The sequence below is a fragment of the Cannabis sativa genome, chromosome 5 (genome assembly GCF_029168945.1).
Source record: "Cannabis sativa cultivar Pink pepper isolate KNU-18-1 chromosome 5, ASM2916894v1, whole genome shotgun sequence".
NCBI lineage: Eukaryota > Viridiplantae > Streptophyta > Magnoliopsida > Rosales > Cannabaceae > Cannabis > Cannabis sativa.
In genome coordinates, this window is record NC_083605.1 from 74,809,240 (window position 1) to 74,829,465 (window position 20,226).

Below are 20,226 nucleotides of genomic sequence, written 5' to 3' on the forward strand. Positions count from 1 at the left end.
TATAATGAACTTAACCCTTAATACAACAAAATACAGTTTCATATAACTTAATACAATATATAAATACAAATGCGCCTCGTCCAATCAACTGAAAAGGACAACAATATCTCACGATATTGACCCCGAAATATCGAGAAGAAGAAAAAAACAAACAAAACCAAAATTATCGTTATGCCAGGTCATATCTTATATAAAAGCCTCAAATGGCAATTTCAGTAAATAACAAACAAAACCAAGGCTAAATTTACTAAAAATAGCTCCAAAACATTCCACCCTTAGAAAAAGGAAAAATTTAATTAAACCCTAAACATTTATGAGGAAAATTTTATTTACACCTCTAAAATTTTTAAAGGCACCTAATTTTACTAATTTTAATTTAATATAAAATTTATATCTTTAATTGTACTAATTTTTTTTAATTTTTTTCTTCCAATTTATATTCTTAAAAAATATACCTATCAAACAAAAATAAAATATATTTTAAATATTATGACAAAGAATTATATGAAATTTTCTTAGGAAAAAAAAGTATACATACATGAATTAGAAAAAATTATGAAAATGAAATCAAAATAAGTATTGAAATTAACATAAAATAATGTGAAGAAATTTTTTTTAAAAAATATTAAGAGTAGTTTTTAAAAAATATTTAAGTTTATATATTTTTTTTAATAATAGAGTGTATTTATAAGTTTATGGGGGTACAAATAGAAGTAGAACTCCCCAATTTATAAATACACTTCATTTTAATAATTTTCATTTTTCATAAAATATATATATATTTAAGTATATTATTTTTTAAAATTTTATTCTTTCAATTTATATCCTTATAAAATAATCTTATTAAACAAAAATAAATTATATTTTAAATTTTATAACAAAAAATTAAAATAAAAATTATGTAAAATTTTATTAAAAAAATTATACAAGATTTAAAATATTTTATAAATAATAAAATTAAAATAAGTATTGAAATTAAAAAATATTAATGCTAATTTTTAAAAATTGTTTTAAACTTAATTAATTTTAATATTGGAGTAATAAAATTTTAAAAAGAAAAAAAATGAGATATTTGTGGCGAAATTTCTTAGTATTTATAATAATTATACATATGAGATATGACTAATAAAAAAAAAACAGTAAAATACTTTATCTTAAAATTTTGGTAGAGTATAATAAAATCCTAAAATAAACTTTTTTTTTTCTATATTTTTTTTTATTAAAATGATATGTGTAATAATTATAAATACTAAAAGAATTTAACTAACAATATTAAAAAAAAAGAAAAATTGAAGCTAGAAAATGGTGAACGACTCACTTCAACATCTCTCTCTTAATCCATACAAAACCACTTTTCTTTTTCTTTTTTTCATTTATTAATTTATTTTCTCTCTCTAGCTCTCTCTCTCTCTCTCTATTTTTTGATTGGAGAGCTTCAATTCAAGTATTTCAAAATTTCAGTGCTCTCTTTCTCTGTTCTTGATGATCGTCTTCTACTTCCTTTGTATCAGAATCACAGGTAAGTTTTTTCACTTTTCAATCGATTGATAGCTTTAGTATTTGAATTCTAATTTTTTGTTTCAATGAAATTTTCTTTCTCTTAGTTGTGATTTTCTCGGCTGAGAAAGTGAGCTCTGGAAAGTATTTCTTTGTTTCCTTTTTTCATTGGTTTAATCACGGAGGTTCTCTGATTGTTTGGATTTTATTAGATCGTGGCTCTTTTGCCTGAATATTTTGATTTTTTTTTTCTTTAGTGCTTTTTGTCTTACTTCTTTCTTGACTGTTTTTCATGGTTCTGGATTTAAATCTGATTATTTTGTGTTTATTCTTCTTCTCAAACATGAACTCGAACTCGATCACTGTTTTTTGATAACTCAAATCAACGACTATAAATTTCTCAAATGATCATATAGTATTAACTGCGTTAGATTCGTTTGAGTTTTAGCTTAACTGTCTGAATTAATTTATTCATTTTTGTTCAGGAAATTGAGCTTTGGCGATTCTTAAGAAACTTCCGGAGGAAAATTGAAAGAGAAAGTGAAAGAAAATTTCAGGTAAATAGTCTCTTCTTCCCGATTTTGACTCTTCGTGTGTAATAAAAAGGGCTTATCGGTCATTTAATCATTTCCTGTGAAAATTACAGCAATAAATTTACTTTGGTACCTTTTTTTTCTTCTTTGTTCTTATTTTTCCTTTTAATATTAAAATTTGTGATAATAATAGTGTAGGTGACATAATACGGTATATGAGTAATAATTAATAAAGATTAAAGAACAAAAAGAAGAGGTTTTCCTAGAAAAATTATAAAAAATTATAACAAGAGGAAGAAAGAAAACAAAAAGAACAGCTCATTTTCCTCTGATATGATATCTGTCTTTTCTGAATGAAAAATCATGTTCTTCTGAGCCTTTGAGTGATTCCCCTGAATTTAAAAATAAATAAATAAATAAAATCTGACGTGGCAGAGTTGTAAAGCTTTTTTGTTTTAAGAATCCTACGTTACCAGTCTTCTTTCTTTTTTTCTTTTTTCAGTTTTTTTCTTTCCAAACAATATTAATTTAATATAAGTTAAGCAAAAATATTAGTTTAATATTTAATATATTATATATTTCCTTGTTTAAGGTGGCGTTAGGCTCTGCTTCGTTTGCCCAGTACTTTTTTTTTTCTATTTAGCCCAGTTAGGTACATAAGAATAAATAGCCTGGGACATGGTAGAATTAATTAAGTGGGCTACTTAATTTTTACTTGGTTGTTAATGTGATTGGGTGTTCATGAAATTAACCAGTAAGCAGTAACCACCACTGGTTTTGAATCGTGTGTGGACTGTGGAAGAATTTTGAGTTTGAAGTACCTGGTTCAATTAATAAAACGAATATGCTGGGGACCATTATTATGTGTGTATATTCTTAAAGAGGAGCCATTATACGTTGCTTAACTTCTGTGCTTCCCTCTTTTAATCCACCAAAACGTCAAATTTATTGTACTTTAACGATTCATTACATGAATAACTGCTAGTATACCTTGTTTGTGTAAATACATCAAATAATAAATGACTATAAAGAAAGCCGTAAATTAGCTAATTCAGTACTAAAATTGTCAACTGATATTTATAGGCGTTATAACTTAACATAATGCTCTGAAGTATGGCCGATAGGCCTAGTTTTGGTATATGACTCATATTTCACCATAGCTATACTTATAAGAATAAGAATAGTATTGGTCCATTTGTTCATATGTTAGTATTTTAAATATTCTTTTTCTGGTAGTTCAATTACAAATGATAATAAAAAATGTATGTTGTGTTTCAGACTCTGGGTATGGTGATTGTCTTTTGTCGCTAAGGAGTTGTTAGGGTGATCGGAAAATTGCAAGGATGGGAAGAAAACGACGTGTGAAGGATTCTATCAAATCCTTATTTGGAAATCATATTCAAGAAGAAAAAGATGACATGGAAGGAACTAAATTGGGTAAATTTTTATCAGATCTTTAGACTCCTTCTAAAGTTTTTATGCATATTTATAAATGGCTAAATGGAAAACTTAATAAATTTTGCTTTGTACTACAGAAATGGATGATAAGATGAGTCAAATCTTAGAGCTTATCAAAGATGAAGAACATGCTGCGGATAATGGCAGTAATACTGAAGCAAAAACCAAAAAAGAACCACTTCAACTACTTGTCAAGGATTTCCATAAGCAGTACCAATCACTATATGCACGTTATGATAATTTGACTGGAGAGCTGAGGAAAAAAATTCATGGCAAAAAAGAAAAGGACAACTCTTCTTCTTCATCTAGCTCAGATTCTGACTCTGATCATACTTCATCAAAAGAAAAAGGCAGCAAAAACGGACGATTGGAAAGTGAACTACATGAAATAATTGATGGTGTTAAGCAAGAACTTGAAGCATCACAATTACAAGTTGCTGAATTAAAGAAGAAATTGGCTGCTACAACCGAAGAAAAGGAAGCTTTGAATTCAGAGTACGTGAAAGCTTTGAGCAACATACAAGAAGCTGAGAAAATAGTTGTGGAGTTAAAGAGTGAAGCTGAGGAGCTAAAGGGTGAAAGAACACAGCTTCTTACTGATAACAGAGAACTAAAGCAACAGCTTGAAGCTTCCCGTCAGTTAGAAGCTGATCTCAGTAAAAAGCTAGAAGAGTCAGAGAATGAGAAAAACAGCTTGATCAAGGAGAAAGAATCTTCAATCAGAATGATTCAAGAGGGGGAACAGGTCGCAGCAGAATTAAGATCTTCGGCTGATCAGCTAAACAGCGAGAAATCAGCACTTGTGTTAGAACTGGAAGCTATTAAAGAGGAATTTCTCAATGTTAAACAGCAATTGCAATCGACGGAACAGCAAGTCTCTGATTTAAACAACACTCTGAAAGATAGAGAGGAAGAGAACAGATCTTTAACTTTGAAAATATCAGAGTTTTCGGATGAGATTCAAGTGTCACAGAACAAAGTGAAAGAACTTTTGGCTGAAGCGATTCTGCTAAAGGAGACATTAAGTGAGAGGGAAAGGGAATACTCGACTCTCTCTGAGTTACATGAGACGTATGGGAGCAAAACATCAGTTCAAATTGAAGAATTTGAGACACAAGTGACATCCCTCAAACTTGAACTGGATTCGTTGCAGGGTCAGAGAAAAGATCTGGAAGATCAGATTGAAAGTAAAGAAGCTGAATCGAAACAACTGAGAGAGGACAATGTAACACTACAAGCTCAAATCACAGAACTTTCAAAAGAGAGTCAGCAGGCCCAGGATACTATTAAAGAGCTACTGGCAGAATCTAGTCAGTTAAAGGAGAATTTTGGCGTGAAGGAAAGGGAATATTCATCTCTGTCTGAGACACACGAGACACATCGAAATGAGACGTCAACTCGAATAAAGGAGTTTGATGATCGAGTGGCAGCCTTGGAACTGGAGCTGCAGTCCATTAAAGGGGAAAAAACAGAGCTGGAAGTTCAGATTGGGAGTAAAGAAAAGGAAGCTAGCAAACTGGCAGAGGAAAATGTAGGGCTCCAAGCTCAAATCTCGGAACTTTCAAACGAGGTTCAGCAGGCTCAGGACACAATAAAAGAAATACTGACAGAATCTGGTCAGTTAAAAGAGGTATTTAGTGTTAAGGAAAGGGAATACTTAACTCTGTCCGAGACACATGAGACACATCGGAATGAAACATCAACTCGAATACAAGAATTTGAGGCTCAAGTGGCAGAGCTGGAGCGTGAGCTGAAGTCCGTTGAAGGTCAAAAAAGAGAGCTGGAAGTGCAGATTGAGAGCAAAGGAAACGAAGCTAGCAAACTGGCAGAGGACAATGTAGGACTCCAAGCACAAATCTCAGAACTTTCAAATGAGGTTCAACAGGGTCAGAACACAATAAAAGAGCTACTGGCAGAATCTAGTCAGTTAAAGGAGGTGTTTGGTGTTAAGGAAAGGGAATATTCTACTCTCTCTGAGACCCACGAGACACATCGAAATGAAACATCAAGTCGAATAACAGAACTCGAGGCTCAAGTGGCAGACCTGGAACAGGAGCAGCAGTCCATTGTAGGCCAAAAAACAGAGCTGGAAGTGCAGATTGAGAGCAAGGAAAATGAAGCTGGCAAACTGGCAGCAGACAATGCAAGACTCCAAGCTCAAATCTCAGAACTTTCAAATGAGGTTCAGCAGGGTCAGAACACAATAAAAGAGCTATTGGCAGAATCTAGTCAGTTAAAGGAGGTGTTTGTTGTTAAGGAAAGGGAATATTCTACTCTCTCTGAGACGCATGAGACACATCGAAATGAAACATCAAGTCGAATAACAGAACTTGAGGCTCAAGTGGCAGACCTGGAACAAGAGCTGCAGTCCATTGTAGGTCAAAAGAGAGAGCTGGAAGTGCAGATTGAGAGCAAAGCAAATGAAGCTAGCAAACTGGCAGAGGACAATGCAAGCCTCCAAGCTCAAATCTCAGAATTTTCAAATGAGGTTCAGCAGGGTCAGGACACAATAAAAGAGCTACTGGCAGAATCTAGTCAGTTGAAGGAGGTGTTTGGTGTTAAAGAAAGGGAGTATTCCACTCTCTCTGAGACACATGAGACACATCGAAATGAAACATCTAGTCGAATAATAGAACTTGAGGCTCAAGTGGCAGACCTGGAACGGGAGCTGCAGTCCATTGTAGGTAAAAAGGGAGAGCTGGAAGTGCAGATTGAGAGCAAGGAAAATGAAGCTAGCAATCTGGCTGCAGAAAATACAAGACTCCAAGCCCAAATCTCAGAACTTTCAAATGAGGTTCAGCAGGGTCAGGACACAATAAAAGAGCTATTGGCAGAGTCTGGTCAGTTAAAGGAGGTATTTAGTGTTAAGGAAAGGGAATACTCATCTCTCTCTGAAACACATGAGACACATCGAAATGAAACATCATCCAAGCTAAAGGAACTTGAGGCTCAAGTGACAGCCATGGAACTGGAGCTGCAGTCCATTAAAAATCAAAAGAGAGAGCTGGAAGTGCAGATTGAAAGCAAAGAAGCAGAAGCTAGCAAACTGGTTGAGGACAATGTAGGACTCCAAGCCCAAATCTCAGGACTTTCAATTGAGGTTCAGCAGGCTCAGGACACAATAAAAGAGCTATTGGCGGAATCTAGTCAGTTGAAAGAGGTATTTAGTGTGAAGGAAAGGGAACATTCAACTCTCTCTGAGACGCATGAGACACATCGGAATGAAACATCAACTCGTATACAGGAACTAGAGGCAAAAGTCTCAGGCCTGGAACTAGAGCTGCAGAGTAAAGAAACTGATGCAACACAACTGAGAGAGGAAAATGTAGTGCTACAAGCCCAAATTTCAGCACTTTCAAGTGAGATCCAACAAGCTCAGGACAAAATAAAAGAACTAGAGGCAGAATCTAGTCAGCTGAAGGAGGAATGTGGTGTGAAGGAAAGGGAATACTCAACTCTTTCAGAGACTCATGACACGCATCGGAATGAAACATTGGCTCGAATTAAGGAACTAGAGGCACAAGTGACAGGCCTGGAACTGGAGCTGCAGAATAAAGAGACTGATGCAACACAACTGAGAGAAGAAAATGTAGCATTACAAGCTCAGATTACAGGACTTTCAAATGAAATTCAACAGGCCCAGGAAAAAATTAAAGAAGTAGTGGCAGAATCAAGTCAGCTGAAGGAGGAATGTGGTGTGAAACAAAGGGAATATTTAACTCTGTCAGAGACTCATGACACTCATCGAAATGAGACTTTGAATAGAATTAAGGAGTTGGAGGCACAGGTGGCAGGTCTAGTTATTGAGCTCGAATCCGTGAAAAGTCAGAAAAGCGATGCTGATATGCAGATAGAGAGTAAAGAAACTGAAGCAAAGCAACTAAGAGAGGACAATGAGAAGCAGCAGGTCCAAATTTCAGAAATTTCAAATGAAATCCAACAGGCACAGGAGAGAATTGAAGTACTGTCAGTTGAAAAGAATCAATTGGAAGAGAAATTGGGTGAAAAGGAAAGGGAGTATTCAAGTCTCTCTGAGAAGCACGAGTTACACGGAAATGAAAAATCAGCTCAAATTAAAGAATTGGAGGCTCAGGTGACACGCCTGGAACTGGAGCTGGAAACTGTGAGAGGTGAAAACAGAGATTTGGAAGTGAAGATAGAGAGTAAGGAAGCTGAAGCAACTCAACTTAGAGATGGAAATATGGAGCTGCAATCTCAAATTTCGAAACTGGAGTCGATGTCGAATGAGAGAGAAGATGAGCTCTTAACTCTCACGAAGAAACTTGAGGACAACAACAATGAATCAACGTCTAGAACAGCAGATTTGACAACACAGATCAATAATCTGCTAACAGATATGGATTCTTTGCGTGCTCATAAAGTTGAACTGGAACAGCAGATCCTATGTAAAGGTGATGAAGCATCAATTCAAGTCACTGGATTATTGGATCAGGTGAATTCATTGCAGAAAGAACTGGAATCCCTCCACAGGCAGAAAAGCGATTTGGCATCGGAACTCGAGAGCAAGACTCAAGAGATATCAGAGTTTTTGATACAGATACAAAATTTGAAAGAAGAGATCACAAGCAAGAGTCTGGATCAGCAGAGAATTTTGGAAGAGAAAGAAGGTTTAATTGCTGAAAGTCAGAATTTGGAGGTGAAGATTGAATCAGTTCGGAAACAGAATGATGAAATTGAGGAGCAAGTAAGAAGCAAAATCCATGAGAATGGTGAGTTGAGAGAACAACTCGTGGGGCTAAAGGACAGAATTTCGGAATTGGAGACAACTTTGGCTGAGAAAGAGAATGAAGCTTCAGCTCAGATAACAGCCTTGACAGCCCAAATTAGTGATCTGCAAAAGGAGTTGGATTCTGTCCAAGCTCACAAGCAAGAGCTTTCAGAAAGATTAACCGAAATGGAGAATCACAAGCTCGAATTATCGAGCTCAATCGCGGAACACCAGAGGATGCTGAAAGAAAGAGAAGAATCACATAACAATTTGAAGGAGGAACACACTCAAGTCCATGGTTGGTTTCATGATTGCAAAGCAAAACTTGAAGTTGCAGAAAGGAAGATTGAAACAATGGCGGAAGAGTTCAGTCAAAAATTCGAATCCAAAGATGAAAGAGTAGTTGATATGGAAATGATGATTGAAGACTTGAGAGGAGAATTGGAAGTTAAAGAAGATGAACATCGTACTTTACAAGATAACATTAGAAACATCGAAGTCAAGCTACGTCTCTCAAACCAAAAACTCAGAATCACAGAACAGTTATTAACTGAAAAAGAAGAGAGTTTCAGAAATGCAGAAAAGAAATATCTTGAAGAGAAGAAAGAACTTGAAGAAAGAGTATCTACATTGTCCAAAGCCATAACAGCTCATCAAACAATGATCAAAGAAATATCCGAGAAAGCAAACAACACCATGATTGGACTCCAAACAGTGATACATAAATTCGAAGAGGAATACAAAACCCATCTTGAATCAATCTCAGTAGTGTCGTACGACGTTGATTTGGCAAAGAATTGGATCAGAGAAACAAACGAAGAAAAGGAGAAGCTGAAGAAGGAAGTGAATTACCTTAGTAGGCAACTTCAAGAGTCGAAACGACAAGAGTTGGAGTTATCAAACAAGGTGGAGAAATTAGAGGTAATAAAGATAAAGGGAGAAAGAGAAAAGGAGAATTTGGTTAGTAAAGTGGGAGAGTTAGAGAAAATGATGGAAGAGAAAAACAAAGGAATTATGGGTTTGGGAGAAGAGAAGAGAGAAGCCATAAGACAACTCTGTGTTTGGATTGATTATCATAGAAGCAGATATGATTATCTCAAGGAAGCTATGTCCAAAACGACGACGTTGAGAGGCCAAAGGGCAGCCTAGTTGATTGGTGGTTGGTTCTCTCTTATGTTAATTCATTCTTGGTAAATTTTTATTATTATGTTGCTATAAATGCTTGCTTGCTTGGGTTGTTTTCTATTGTTTCAATTTTTTTTTACCTCTTTTTCAAGTTGAAAGTCGAAAGAGAAGTCAGTCAGTGTGGTTTTGTGTAAATTTTTAGAACTAGTAAGGAAACAAAACAAAAAAACCTCATATCATATCATATTTTATATATATGGATGGGTTTGTTTCAAATTTTGCTTTGCTAGTTTTGGTTATGGCTAATAAGACTACTACTGTTTCTACTGTACTTGATGTTAATAAATTTTTTGTTTTGTTAGATTGTGAGGTTTATAAGATACAACTTTCATCGTGTAAATAACTCTGGTTGTATGCATTAGTACGAAAATTGTTAGAGTTTTATCTCTTATAAAAGTGAACAATTATATAATAATATTAATGAGTAACATTTTAGTTGTCATTGTGCTTGTTGAGTGTGTAACTAAAATTTCACATTGGTTAGAAATGAGAAAGACTATTGGTATATAAGGATGGACAATAATCGGATCCCAAAATTTCTACACACCAACCAAATTCATCCAACACTTACCTAAATCAAACACAAATTTATCCCGTTTTAGTCTTAGAGATCGAACTGATTTCTGACCATACTCCAACTGAGAGCCATCATCACTAATTCAATATGAAAATGTTGAACTTGTACAAACTACAATGGCAGAGATCTAAAATGCTCTTTGTACTTATACCAGAAGAACAATCGCAGTTCTTCTCAACCCTGAGTACACACTTCGATTTCTTAGTCACAAAGAACTTGAACTCTCTCTCTCACTCTCTCTAACATTTATAGTACAAGTTACATCTGAAATGAAATGGGACAAGAGCTATTTAATAAATAGTACTTATAACTATAGCTCATACAAATAACAAATTATTATGACTGAAGCTAAAAGAGCTAAATAGCTCAATTCCAACTAACTTAACCAATAATTAATTATGTTTGTTATTGTTTTGGAGGATTAATTTCTACGGTGCTGAAATTATACTCAATTCATCTTGGTTCAAGATTTAACTAAATATGTATTATTTATCTTCATATTAAATTGAGTAATGATATGTGCACCAAAATATTATATGTAGTAATTTGTTTTAACCAATCACTTTTACTTTAGATGAGATTTACAGGCGCTAACACGACCTTCAATCATTACTCAATTTGAAATAACGCTATAGTGCTCGATACTAATATGAGATAACTTCTTGTCAATAATTAACAATTTTTTATAATATTTATTAATAGGTTTGGCCAAGTGGTTTGAAAACCTTACATAATCTATCAATTTTAGAACCATAAGTGTATTAGGATTACAAATTTTATTATTTGTTGTTATGAATATTTATTATATATACATATAAAGAAATTATTTATTATAAAAGAATGATAATAAAAAAAAAATAAGTCTTGTGCAATGGCTAAGTTGCCAAATGTTTGGGCCAGCTATGATTATTAAATGAAAATGTGTAGAACTCGATACTTAAATATATTAATAACGATACGACAAATTAGTGATACCAAGCACTTAGTATCCTTTAGCATTAGAGTAATGTTACGAGCATAATCAAATTACACATATTCTTACACAATGTTGTATTTCATTTTAGTTATAATGAGTTCAATTGAAAATTTTCACCCAACATTGAAATTTTCAAAACGAAACTGAAATGTAGATTGCCTAACAACATGGTTGATGCAATGTTATTCAAATTGCTCATCAAAAGGAATTATCCTATAATCATTATCAATATCTGAACTTCAAAATTTATGGACTACAATAAAACAATAAATAAAAACACCATAACGATAGAGAATCAAACTAAATCACATTTATAAACCATAACCACAAAGTGTTTTTAACTAAGAATTCTCTTACATCCATCCACAACACAAATGCATCTCACAGTGGATAATTTCCAAACCATTACTTATTATTTCCATGATGCAATAGCACAAGAATAACAGAAACCTAAAACAAAAAAAAGAATAAAGTTAAAAAGGGGTTTTAACTAAGGGCCACTTTTTTAAAGTTGGCTTCTACATTCTTGGTAAAAGAATTGACCAATTTACCTTCCCTATGAGAAAAAGATTATCAAAATAGATGGATAGTTAATTCAGTCAGATATCCTCATTTCAACTCCAAGAATGTCCTTAACCACCTCATAAGTAACAAATGCAATTGCTATAGATGGGACCACCTGAAAAAAATTATTCCAAAGATAAAACAGATGAGAGATAATTTAATGATGTTTGGTATCGAAAGGTAATAGTTGCTATGTAAAATAATACAACCACTTAAGTAGAATTCATTTCCAAAAGCTAGCCTAAGAAAAGAAGGTGCCCAAGTATTTATATACTATTACCTAATTTCATACTTGGTCAATAAATAGATAGCTTCTTCTGCAACGTCGGTCCCACTTCAGGCTACTACTTATTACAACTATTTAGGTGACGTTTGGTTTGAGATAATGAAATGAAATGGAATGGAATGGAAATGAGACAATTTTTATTCCATTCTTTTGTTTGGTTGATTTTTGAAGTATTGGTATGACTTTTCCATCATTTTGGTAGATGACTATTCCATTTTAAAATAAAAGGAATAACCATTCTAATGCAAAATAAAAAAAAAATTAATAACCTTTTTATCAATTTTTTAAAAACATTTTAAATTTGATTTCATTTCATTCCTTGTTATTCCCATTTTCATTCCTATTTCTATATTTTCATTCCTCCTAACCAAATGTTTTAAGTAAAACTCACTCTTAAAAACTAGCCTAAGAAAGAAAGGTGCCCAAATAATTATATACTATTAACCAATTCCATGTTTGGTCAACATGTAAGTCAACTTGTGCTTGTTCACAAATCTAATGAGAACGATCAGAGCATTTTATTATAACACATAGCATTGCTCAAATATGATTTTACTACCATGACTTTGTCTATTTTGATTACTAATTCTTTTAGATTTCGAGAATGTTGATCATGGAGTTAGAAAATCACCTTCACGGAATTGGGGACCAAGCCCTTGTACAGAGCTCCAAATCCTTCATACCGAACTGTTTTCCTGAATGCATCAACCATCCCGGTGTATTCAAGTGAGGGCTTGCCTTTCCCATCACCAGTTACGATTGAAGATGCATCTTTCCAACCCACCATCTGCATTCTTCGCCGAATAACATCCAGAGGGTAAGCAATTGTCTGGCCAACGGTTCCAGCTGCAGCCCCACAAGCGAGTCTCGTTGTCACACTCAGCTCCCCAGAGTCATTAACTAATCCAAATGGTTTAGTTTTGACCAGATAATCTTTTAAGGATTCATAGACAGCAAAGTTGAGACCAACATATGGTACCTTAATGACAAGTCAAAAGATTGATAAAGTAGTAGAAGACTAGATAATTTGTACAGAAAACTTTCAGATTAATAAAAATTTTACTTACAACTCCTATGACAGAAGGTAGCCAGCCCCTATATAATGCCCGAAAACCTTCTTCCCGAAGAACTGTTGAAAGAGCGTGGAAGATTCCTCTGTACTGGTGAGGTGATTTTTCTGTCTGGTCAAAATATAGGCCAAAAATGAATTAATCCACCAAAAAAGAAAATTCCTTTACAGTAACGGAATGAATTCATATTCAATCTCATAGCAAAGTTCTATATGTGAAAATGATACCTGGACAGTCAGTCGACCTCGTACCATATCCATTGGGTAAGTTGCCGACATGGCTATAATTCCAGCACAGGCACCAGCTCCAAGCCGTAAAAGAGGTGTCAGTTGAGCCTCTTCTGCAAGAACAAAAGAATCATTCTAACAATTAAAAAGTCACTTAATACTTCAAAATTTATATAAAAGCAGATAAGTACAATACAACAAAGCACCACCTGTAATGACACTATAACAATATAACACACTTTAAGAACCATATCATGAAGTGCCTTCAAACCATATGACATTTACTAGCAATAAAAAATTAATAAATTCACAGGTTTAGCTCATTCATATGAAGAGCATGAAATTATTCATACCATTTCCAGTTTGCTGCCGGTAAAACCATAAAATGCTCCTGTTAAGCAAAAAGTTAAGAAATAAAAAATAAAATACAGCCTTAAATACAAATACGTACAATGAACATATGATATTTCAAAGAGGGAAATGAACCAAAGAGACAAGCAGAAACTCACTTAGATGCCTGCTCGTAGCTATAGAATTTTACAGCAGAGTTTGGAACAATGCGAGCACAATTAGTACCATTGCCTTTAAACAATCCTCTGAGTCCTTCAGTTCTCCATATATACTTCAACCCCTGAACTGTTCCATTGTATTTGATACTGTGAGGATTTTGTACCTGCATAACCCGAATGCAAATAAATTTACACTAGCTTAATTTAAACATGACCATATTATGAAATCCCATTGTATCAATGGTAAAGAATTAAAAACTAGCCTTGTTACTTCACTGTGCTCAACTCCAAAATCACATTAAATCTCATCATAACTGCCCTCTACATAATAAATTTTAGTCCAATGGGTGGTCACTGATTCTATGGTATCTAAAACTAAATTAAAAATATTCTGACACTCTAGTAATTAGAGCTTTTAACAATGAAACTCCCCCAATTTCCAGTCTAAAGCTAGAAGAGAAAACCTGGAGCAAAATTTTTAATCTTTCCAATGGAGCAACAGCAGTGCGTGACCTACATCAGCCAAGTTGATAAAACATTTAGATAACAATGAAAAACTTCACCCTTAAATTCACAGACCTAAGTAATACAATACCAACATAAAATGCAACTTTGATTATCAAATACCCGAAAATTCGCCAAATTAACAATATGAAAATGTTAAATTGACAAAATTACATTGAATTTGAATGGTTGCACAGTGTAAATTGATATTTGCAAAACAACTATTATGGTCGCATTAATTAGCTAAGAATTTTTCTTTAATTCTTCAAAGTATCCCAGATGAAAATCAATGACTGATCAAGTTAAAAAGGCAGAAAGCCACACAATTTACCCTAATTTTATTCATCAAAAATTCATCTTCCTCATTTTTAAAATATAGTTTAGTTTTTTACTCGAATAATCCAAATAGCTAAATCAAAAAACGAACCTTTGAATCAAAACCTAAACCATTTACCAAAAATTAAAATTCTCAAAAAGCAATCAAACAGTAGAATTTACAAACATAAAAACTTCAGAAAAACTAAATAATCAAAAATTCAAAATCAAAAACAAGATTAAAGAAAACTAAGAACAACACAAAAGATTAACAAAGAACTCACACTCCACCAGCGACACCTCCAGCGATGAGAGACTTTCCAACGCTAATAAAAGCATGGCTAGGAGCCTTGACTCCTTCGCTAGCGTGCTTTGCCTCTTCGGCTAGGTTAACGATGGTGGTGACGGCAGACTCACTCGTCGTCTTAGTCACCGCATCTTCCGACGCCATTTCTTCCGAAACCTATATAAATAACAATGATGTGACTTAATTTCAGCAGCAAGTCAATAACGTCGCCGGAACCCTCACCGGGCAGATTCCGCCGGCGATCGGCGGAGTTTTCGGGGAATTTATCGGAGAATGTGTTCTCCCATTTGTAGGGAGATACGGCACCGTTTTATTGGTTTCAACGAAAATAATAAATAAAAAATTAAATTTTGTTGGGTGAGCCTTTTATACTTTGCCAAGTGTCGTTTCGATAGGGACTTGTTTATAAATATTAATAATTAATTAATAGACTACAATTGATATCTTTAGCCTTTTCATTGTTCAAAGGGAATTATTGTTGTTTTAATTTTAAATTTGAAAATATCAACTTAAATAACAAATTTTTCAATTTAATACAAATCAATTTAATTTTGTTAAACAATGTCATAAATGTTAAAAGATATTAGTGTGTCTACCATAATTTAAAGATGTTAAATTGTTATTGGTGTAATTAAATTTTAGATTCCTTATAATTAAGACACACTTTTAGGTGGTGCTAGACACTACTTTTATGAGTATTGCTATTAGACACTACTAGTGTCCAGCACCTTCTATTTGTAGTGCTTTATGATTGGTTAGCGATATTATTTAAAAGTTATTTTCTAAAGTTATATGAAACTCGATACTTTATTACACTAATAATAGTATGATATCGAGGATAATGCTATATACCAATGATATCTTTTAGCAATACTCTACTTTTATATAATATGCACTCCTTAAAAGCCCTCTAAAAAGATTGTTTTAGTACATTCTTTTTTTTTTTTTACTTTATATACCTTGTAATTTATGTAAGATTATCTATACATTTTACAAAATTTGAAATAGTTTATGGTGTCAAAAGTAAAATTTAATTAAATATTTTGTTGCAGATTAATTAGTTTTTTTTTTTTTTTTATACGCATGCATTCTTAGCAACGGTTCAAATCTTAATTTCTGTAAATTATTCAAAAAAAACTTAAAAGAATTTTATAGGTAATTTTAAATAAATACAAAATATATGGATATATTATTATATATATATAAAAAAAATTAAAAAAATTTCTAAAATATCAAAATAAATAAATAGCGTACCAAAAAAACTAATTTAGGAAGTATACTACAAATTTTTCCAATATAATAATGGAAACGTTGTCCAACTATATTTACTAAAATTAAATAATAGACAAAAAGATATCATTTGTAAAATATTAATACCAATCTCTCATAATTTCATGTCATGCAAAAATTTATTTACATTATTACACGAATAGTATAAAAGGCATAAGTATTAATAGATACATAAAACAAAGCACTGAAATTTCATATTCATTAATTTACTAAATTTGTGATCCAAAATGCCTTAGATTTTGTATAAATATATAAATATGCCAAAATAATATTTGAGATAAGATTATCCCAAAAACACATCACTATCTAATTCCAAAGTGAAAGCTGAAATTGGTAAAGAATATTTATATACATTTAGATAATGGGTTTGGTCCACAAATTCTTTTTGAGATGCCTTTGTTATTAGGCAACAAATATAATAATTAAAAAAGAAAAAAGAAAGTAGAGTCGTCAATTTCAATATATTTATCTAATATAAGTTATTATCATTATATATTGAGACACAAGTAAATCAATACTAGCCACAAAAAGTAAATGAGTTAAGGGTGTATACTAGACTAAATTTAGTATTTTTGGGTTTATTTAGATATCATTTAATTATATATTAGATATTAAATTTTACCATCTGATCTCATTTAATTAATTTAAATCATCCAATCAATTTAATATTAGATCGAATCCATTTAATATTTTAGATCTAATATATATTGGATGAATCTAATCTAATTTAATAAATATTAGATGGATCTGATCTAATACAAAGATTTATATTCATTGGATGGAACCAATCTAATCTAATATTTATCAAATTGATTTGATTCAATTGAGTATATAGCATTGGATTGGATCAGTTGGAGAAATTCAACATCCAATGTATAATTAGATTGGACCTAAATGGATTGGATTGGTTAAAGAAATTCAACATCCAAGAAACAACTCGAACTGAGAGCTAATGAGAATTGACTAATTTATAATTTATATAATTATGGGTTAATAAAATTAATGACTTAAAATATTGGATTAATACTTATGTTAATTAATTGTGCAAATATTTTCAAATTCACACTAAACACTATTGTAGTGTACAACCTCAATGGTTTCATTCGTTTCATCTAGGAATAGTTTTATTCAGGTCACTATCCCAGTTCGACCCGACCAGTAATATTTATATCAGATCGGGCTAACCTGACCCGATGTATATAATCATTTTTAAATCTAATTTTCTTCCAAATTTAAAATTTTCCCAATCTTAAATTGTATCCGTGACTTGTGAGAAACTCAGAAGTGTGAACAATTCTAAATTTTCGTAGACATATTTATTAGAAGTCAGGATTTGTAATTTTGTCGCTCATGGTTAAGTGGGCATTTACTTACAAATTATTTAGTGATATTTCACTATCCACAATCCCATTACACATATTATGTAATAATCGTGAGATCTACTTATTATATATTAATTTTTTTTCAAAAAAATAAGTTCAATTTTGTATTGAATGTGAGAAACATAACAGTAGAGAGAGAGAGAGAGAGCTTTAGAGAGAGAGAGCTTTAGAGGGTCGAGTGTGTGTTTTTTTGAGCACAAGAACTAAGTGTGTTGATTGTAAAGTTCTTGGACAAACTTTGTACTGGTTTATTGAGATTGAATAAAGATTTTCAATGCCCGTGTGGCTAAGAAGCTGTGACTAAATCGGAGTTGCAAAGCCTTTGGTGGAACCATATCCTCTCAGCCGGAGTATTTGACGATGCTTGCTGCCATCGTCGGAGCTTCAAGCTTGCTTTATCGCCAGATCTGAGCTTCAACAACTCGGAGTTTGACGACGCTCACTGCCATCTACAGAGTTCGAAGCTTGCTTCTATGGCCTAACCTCGATGCTAACGGGTGGAGTTTAAATGCCGATTTGGTGGTCTGATTATCACCACCTGTAGTGAAAGAGAGAGCTACAGATTATCACCTCGGTGCTAACAGGTCTGTTTATGTTGGCCGAATCCTTTGGTCTTATTGGTTCCTCGTCCTCGGTTGGGAAAAAGAATGGAGGAGCTGTGTTATTGCTGCCGGCGACTACGGGCGACGGAGAAAATGGATCGAAGGGAGTTTCGTCCTACCTGTCTCGACGTCCGAGCCAACTTGTGAAAATGACTGCTCATGCGGCTGATGGTCTCGGGAAGTCCCACCGTGCTGTGTGGTTTCCTAAGAGTCGTCCGTACGGAGTAGAGAAGTCAGTTGCCATTTCTGGCTTTGGAGGAGAGAAAGTCGTTCTGGGTGTGAGAAAGGAACCTGAGTCTTTACCTGTTTTGCCTTCTAACAGCCAAGTCTTTGGTGTTAACGCTGGTTATTTCAATTTTTTGACCGTTAGAGAGAAAAACATGGAAAGTGGGCCTAGTGTTAATGGGCCGTGTGGTAAGTTCAGTGGACAGGCCGGTTCTTGTGAGGTGTTTGGTCATGGGCCTAGTAATAAAGTTAGTAGTAATGGTAATGCTGATAATGGGCTTCATTTTATTTCTAGTAAGACTCAAGTGGGTGGGCCTGTTTTGGAGGAGACTTATGCTGAGTCTAACGTTAACCAAGGATTGGTGGGGCCGTGTATCTTGGGTAATGGCTCTAATTCTCATGGGCCGACTTCTCTAGCCAAAGACAAAGTTGGGCTTGTGGATGCTAATTTGTCTACTAATATCCACGGAGCCCAGGAGCAATTAAATGAAGAAAAAGCTTTGGCTCAATTTTTAAATGCTCAAGAGAGCTTATTGCATGACCTCAAGCACTTTGGGAAACTTGATTTGTATGAGTTTCAAAGCATAGGAGGTGACATCGGGGTCCCGGCTTCCTCTGAAGTTAATAAGCGAACGACACCTTTCAAGAAACGAAAATTTGAAGCGTCTGCTTCTCTCTGCTCAAGGCCCCATAAAGTTCCATGCAAGTACCCTGACGTTGTTCGTGTTTTTCCTTGGGACACCAGGAATAATGTGTCTAACCCTGAGTTGGAGATTGAAGATCCTTCGGAAGACAGCTCTAGCTCCCCGAGCTGCTCGGGTATCTTGAAGAACCCGATTGTGGGTTCCTTTGTGATTGATGAATCTATTTCGAGTGGGTCTGCTTACTCCCACAACCCTGTGGAGGAGAATGTCGAATCTCCTCCACAGGAGCCATGAGAGGTATCGCTTGGGCTGTGGGGTTAGGGCGGACCTGCAGGTTCGGGAACTGAAGTCCCTGATCCAGTCTCGTTCTCCGGATTTTGTGTTTCTATCTGAGCTCAAAGTGGATGCTAATCCTCTGGTACGCATTTTAAAGTCTTTACACTTTTACTTTAATATTTGTGTTCCGTCTATTGGTAATGCGGGAGGAATTATTTTGGCTTGGAAGGCGGGCTTTAGTTTTGAATGTATCTCTTGCTCGCGTAATCATATCTCGGGTCTAGTGTACTCGGACCCCCCGTCTTCCCCGTGGCTTCTTTCGTGTGTGTATGGTCCTCCTTACATGAATGCCAAGAAGAAATTCTGGCCTGAGTTATTGAAACTAGGGGATAGGTTCGGCGGGCCATGGTTAATTTTGGGAGATACAAATTTTGTTCTTAGCAGATCTGAAAGGGAAGGTTCCTCTGGCCGTGATCCCTTTATTCCGATCATTTCTACTCTGATTGAGGGTAGAGGACTTATCAACATGCCAATCCAAGGGGACTCTTTGACTTGGGATAACCATCGGTCTGGGACACACCACGTGAAATCTGCCCTGGATAAAGGCCTTGTGAATGGGGCCTGGATCAAGTTATTTCCAAAGGCTATTCTTTTCTCTGCTCATACGAGTAATTCAGACCACAGACCTCTTTGTCTCTTCTCTACGGGCTTGGAGCCCAAATTCAAGAGATGCTTCAAATTTGAGGAAGGATGGACTCGTGACGTTAGAAGCAATCTTGTAGTAGCCCATGCTTGGAATTCGGTCAATCATAATTGGGCTCCCTCTCGCCTTTTCAAGAAGGTTGGTGCTACCAGGGTGGCCCTCCTGAACTGGAATCGTTCCCAATTTGGAAAGATGGATGTGACCATAAAAGAGCTTGAACAAAAGCTCAACTCTCTTCAAAGCCTCTCGGCTGGTTCCCGGGACTGGAATCAGGAACGAGACATTCGTCGAGCGTTGAATGAATCTCTGGAAAGAAAGGCGATCTATTGGAAGCAAAGAGCCAGAGTGTCGTGGCTAAAGGATGGAG

General features: G+C 34.4%; 2 protein-coding genes across 2 annotated transcripts; one reads left to right on the forward strand and one right to left on the reverse strand.

The window, feature by feature from the left end:
* Window positions 1–1,302: 1,302 nt before the first annotated feature.
* On the forward strand, window positions 1,303–9,703 carry LOC115717376 (COP1-interactive protein 1). The gene is made up of 4 exons (XM_030646344.2): window positions 1,303–1,519; window positions 1,983–2,054; window positions 3,309–3,467; window positions 3,566–9,703. Exons 3-4 carry the CDS (start codon window positions 3,374–3,376, stop codon window positions 9,364–9,366), a joined length of 5,895 nt encoding a protein of 1,964 aa, XP_030502204.2. The 5' UTR covers window positions 1,303–1,519; window positions 1,983–2,054; window positions 3,309–3,373; the 3' UTR covers window positions 9,367–9,703.
* A 1,540-nt stretch (window positions 9,704–11,243) lies between these two features.
* LOC115716868 (mitochondrial adenine nucleotide transporter ADNT1) lies at window positions 11,244–15,117 on the reverse strand. Its single transcript, XM_030645773.2, has 9 exons — window positions 14,715–15,117; window positions 14,076–14,124; window positions 13,612–13,775; window positions 13,456–13,493; window positions 13,103–13,215; window positions 12,873–12,986; window positions 12,437–12,784; window positions 11,507–11,634; window positions 11,244–11,405 (listed from the first exon to the last, which is right to left on the reverse strand). The coding sequence occupies exons 1-8, from the start codon at window positions 14,879–14,881 to the stop codon at window positions 11,551–11,553; spliced, it is 1,077 nt and encodes a 358-aa protein (XP_030501633.1). The 5' UTR covers window positions 14,882–15,117; the 3' UTR covers window positions 11,244–11,405; window positions 11,507–11,550.
* Between the last annotated feature and the right edge of the window lie 5,109 nt (window positions 15,118–20,226).

Bases quoted from the DNA above. Each gene is read 5' to 3' on its own strand.
- LOC115717376 (XM_030646344.2), top strand. From the start codon at position 3,374: ATGGGAAGAAAACGACGTGTGAAGGATTCTATCAAATCCTTATTTGGA. The intron at 3,468-3,565 runs GTAAATTTTTAT...TTTGTACTACAG, and splicing joins CATGGAAGGAACTAAATTGG to AAATGGATGATAAGATGAGT.
- LOC115716868 (XM_030645773.2), bottom strand. From the start codon at position 14,881: ATGGCGTCGGAAGATGCGGTGACTAAGACGACGAGTGAGTCTGCCGTC. The intron at 14,125-14,714 runs GTGAGTTCTTTG...TGGCTGATGTAG, and splicing joins GGAGGTGTCGCTGGTGGAGT to GTCACGCACTGCTGTTGCTC. The intron at 12,785-12,872 runs GTAAGTAAAATT...CTTGTCATTAAG, and splicing joins TACCTTCTGTCATAGGAGTT to GTACCATATGTTGGTCTCAA.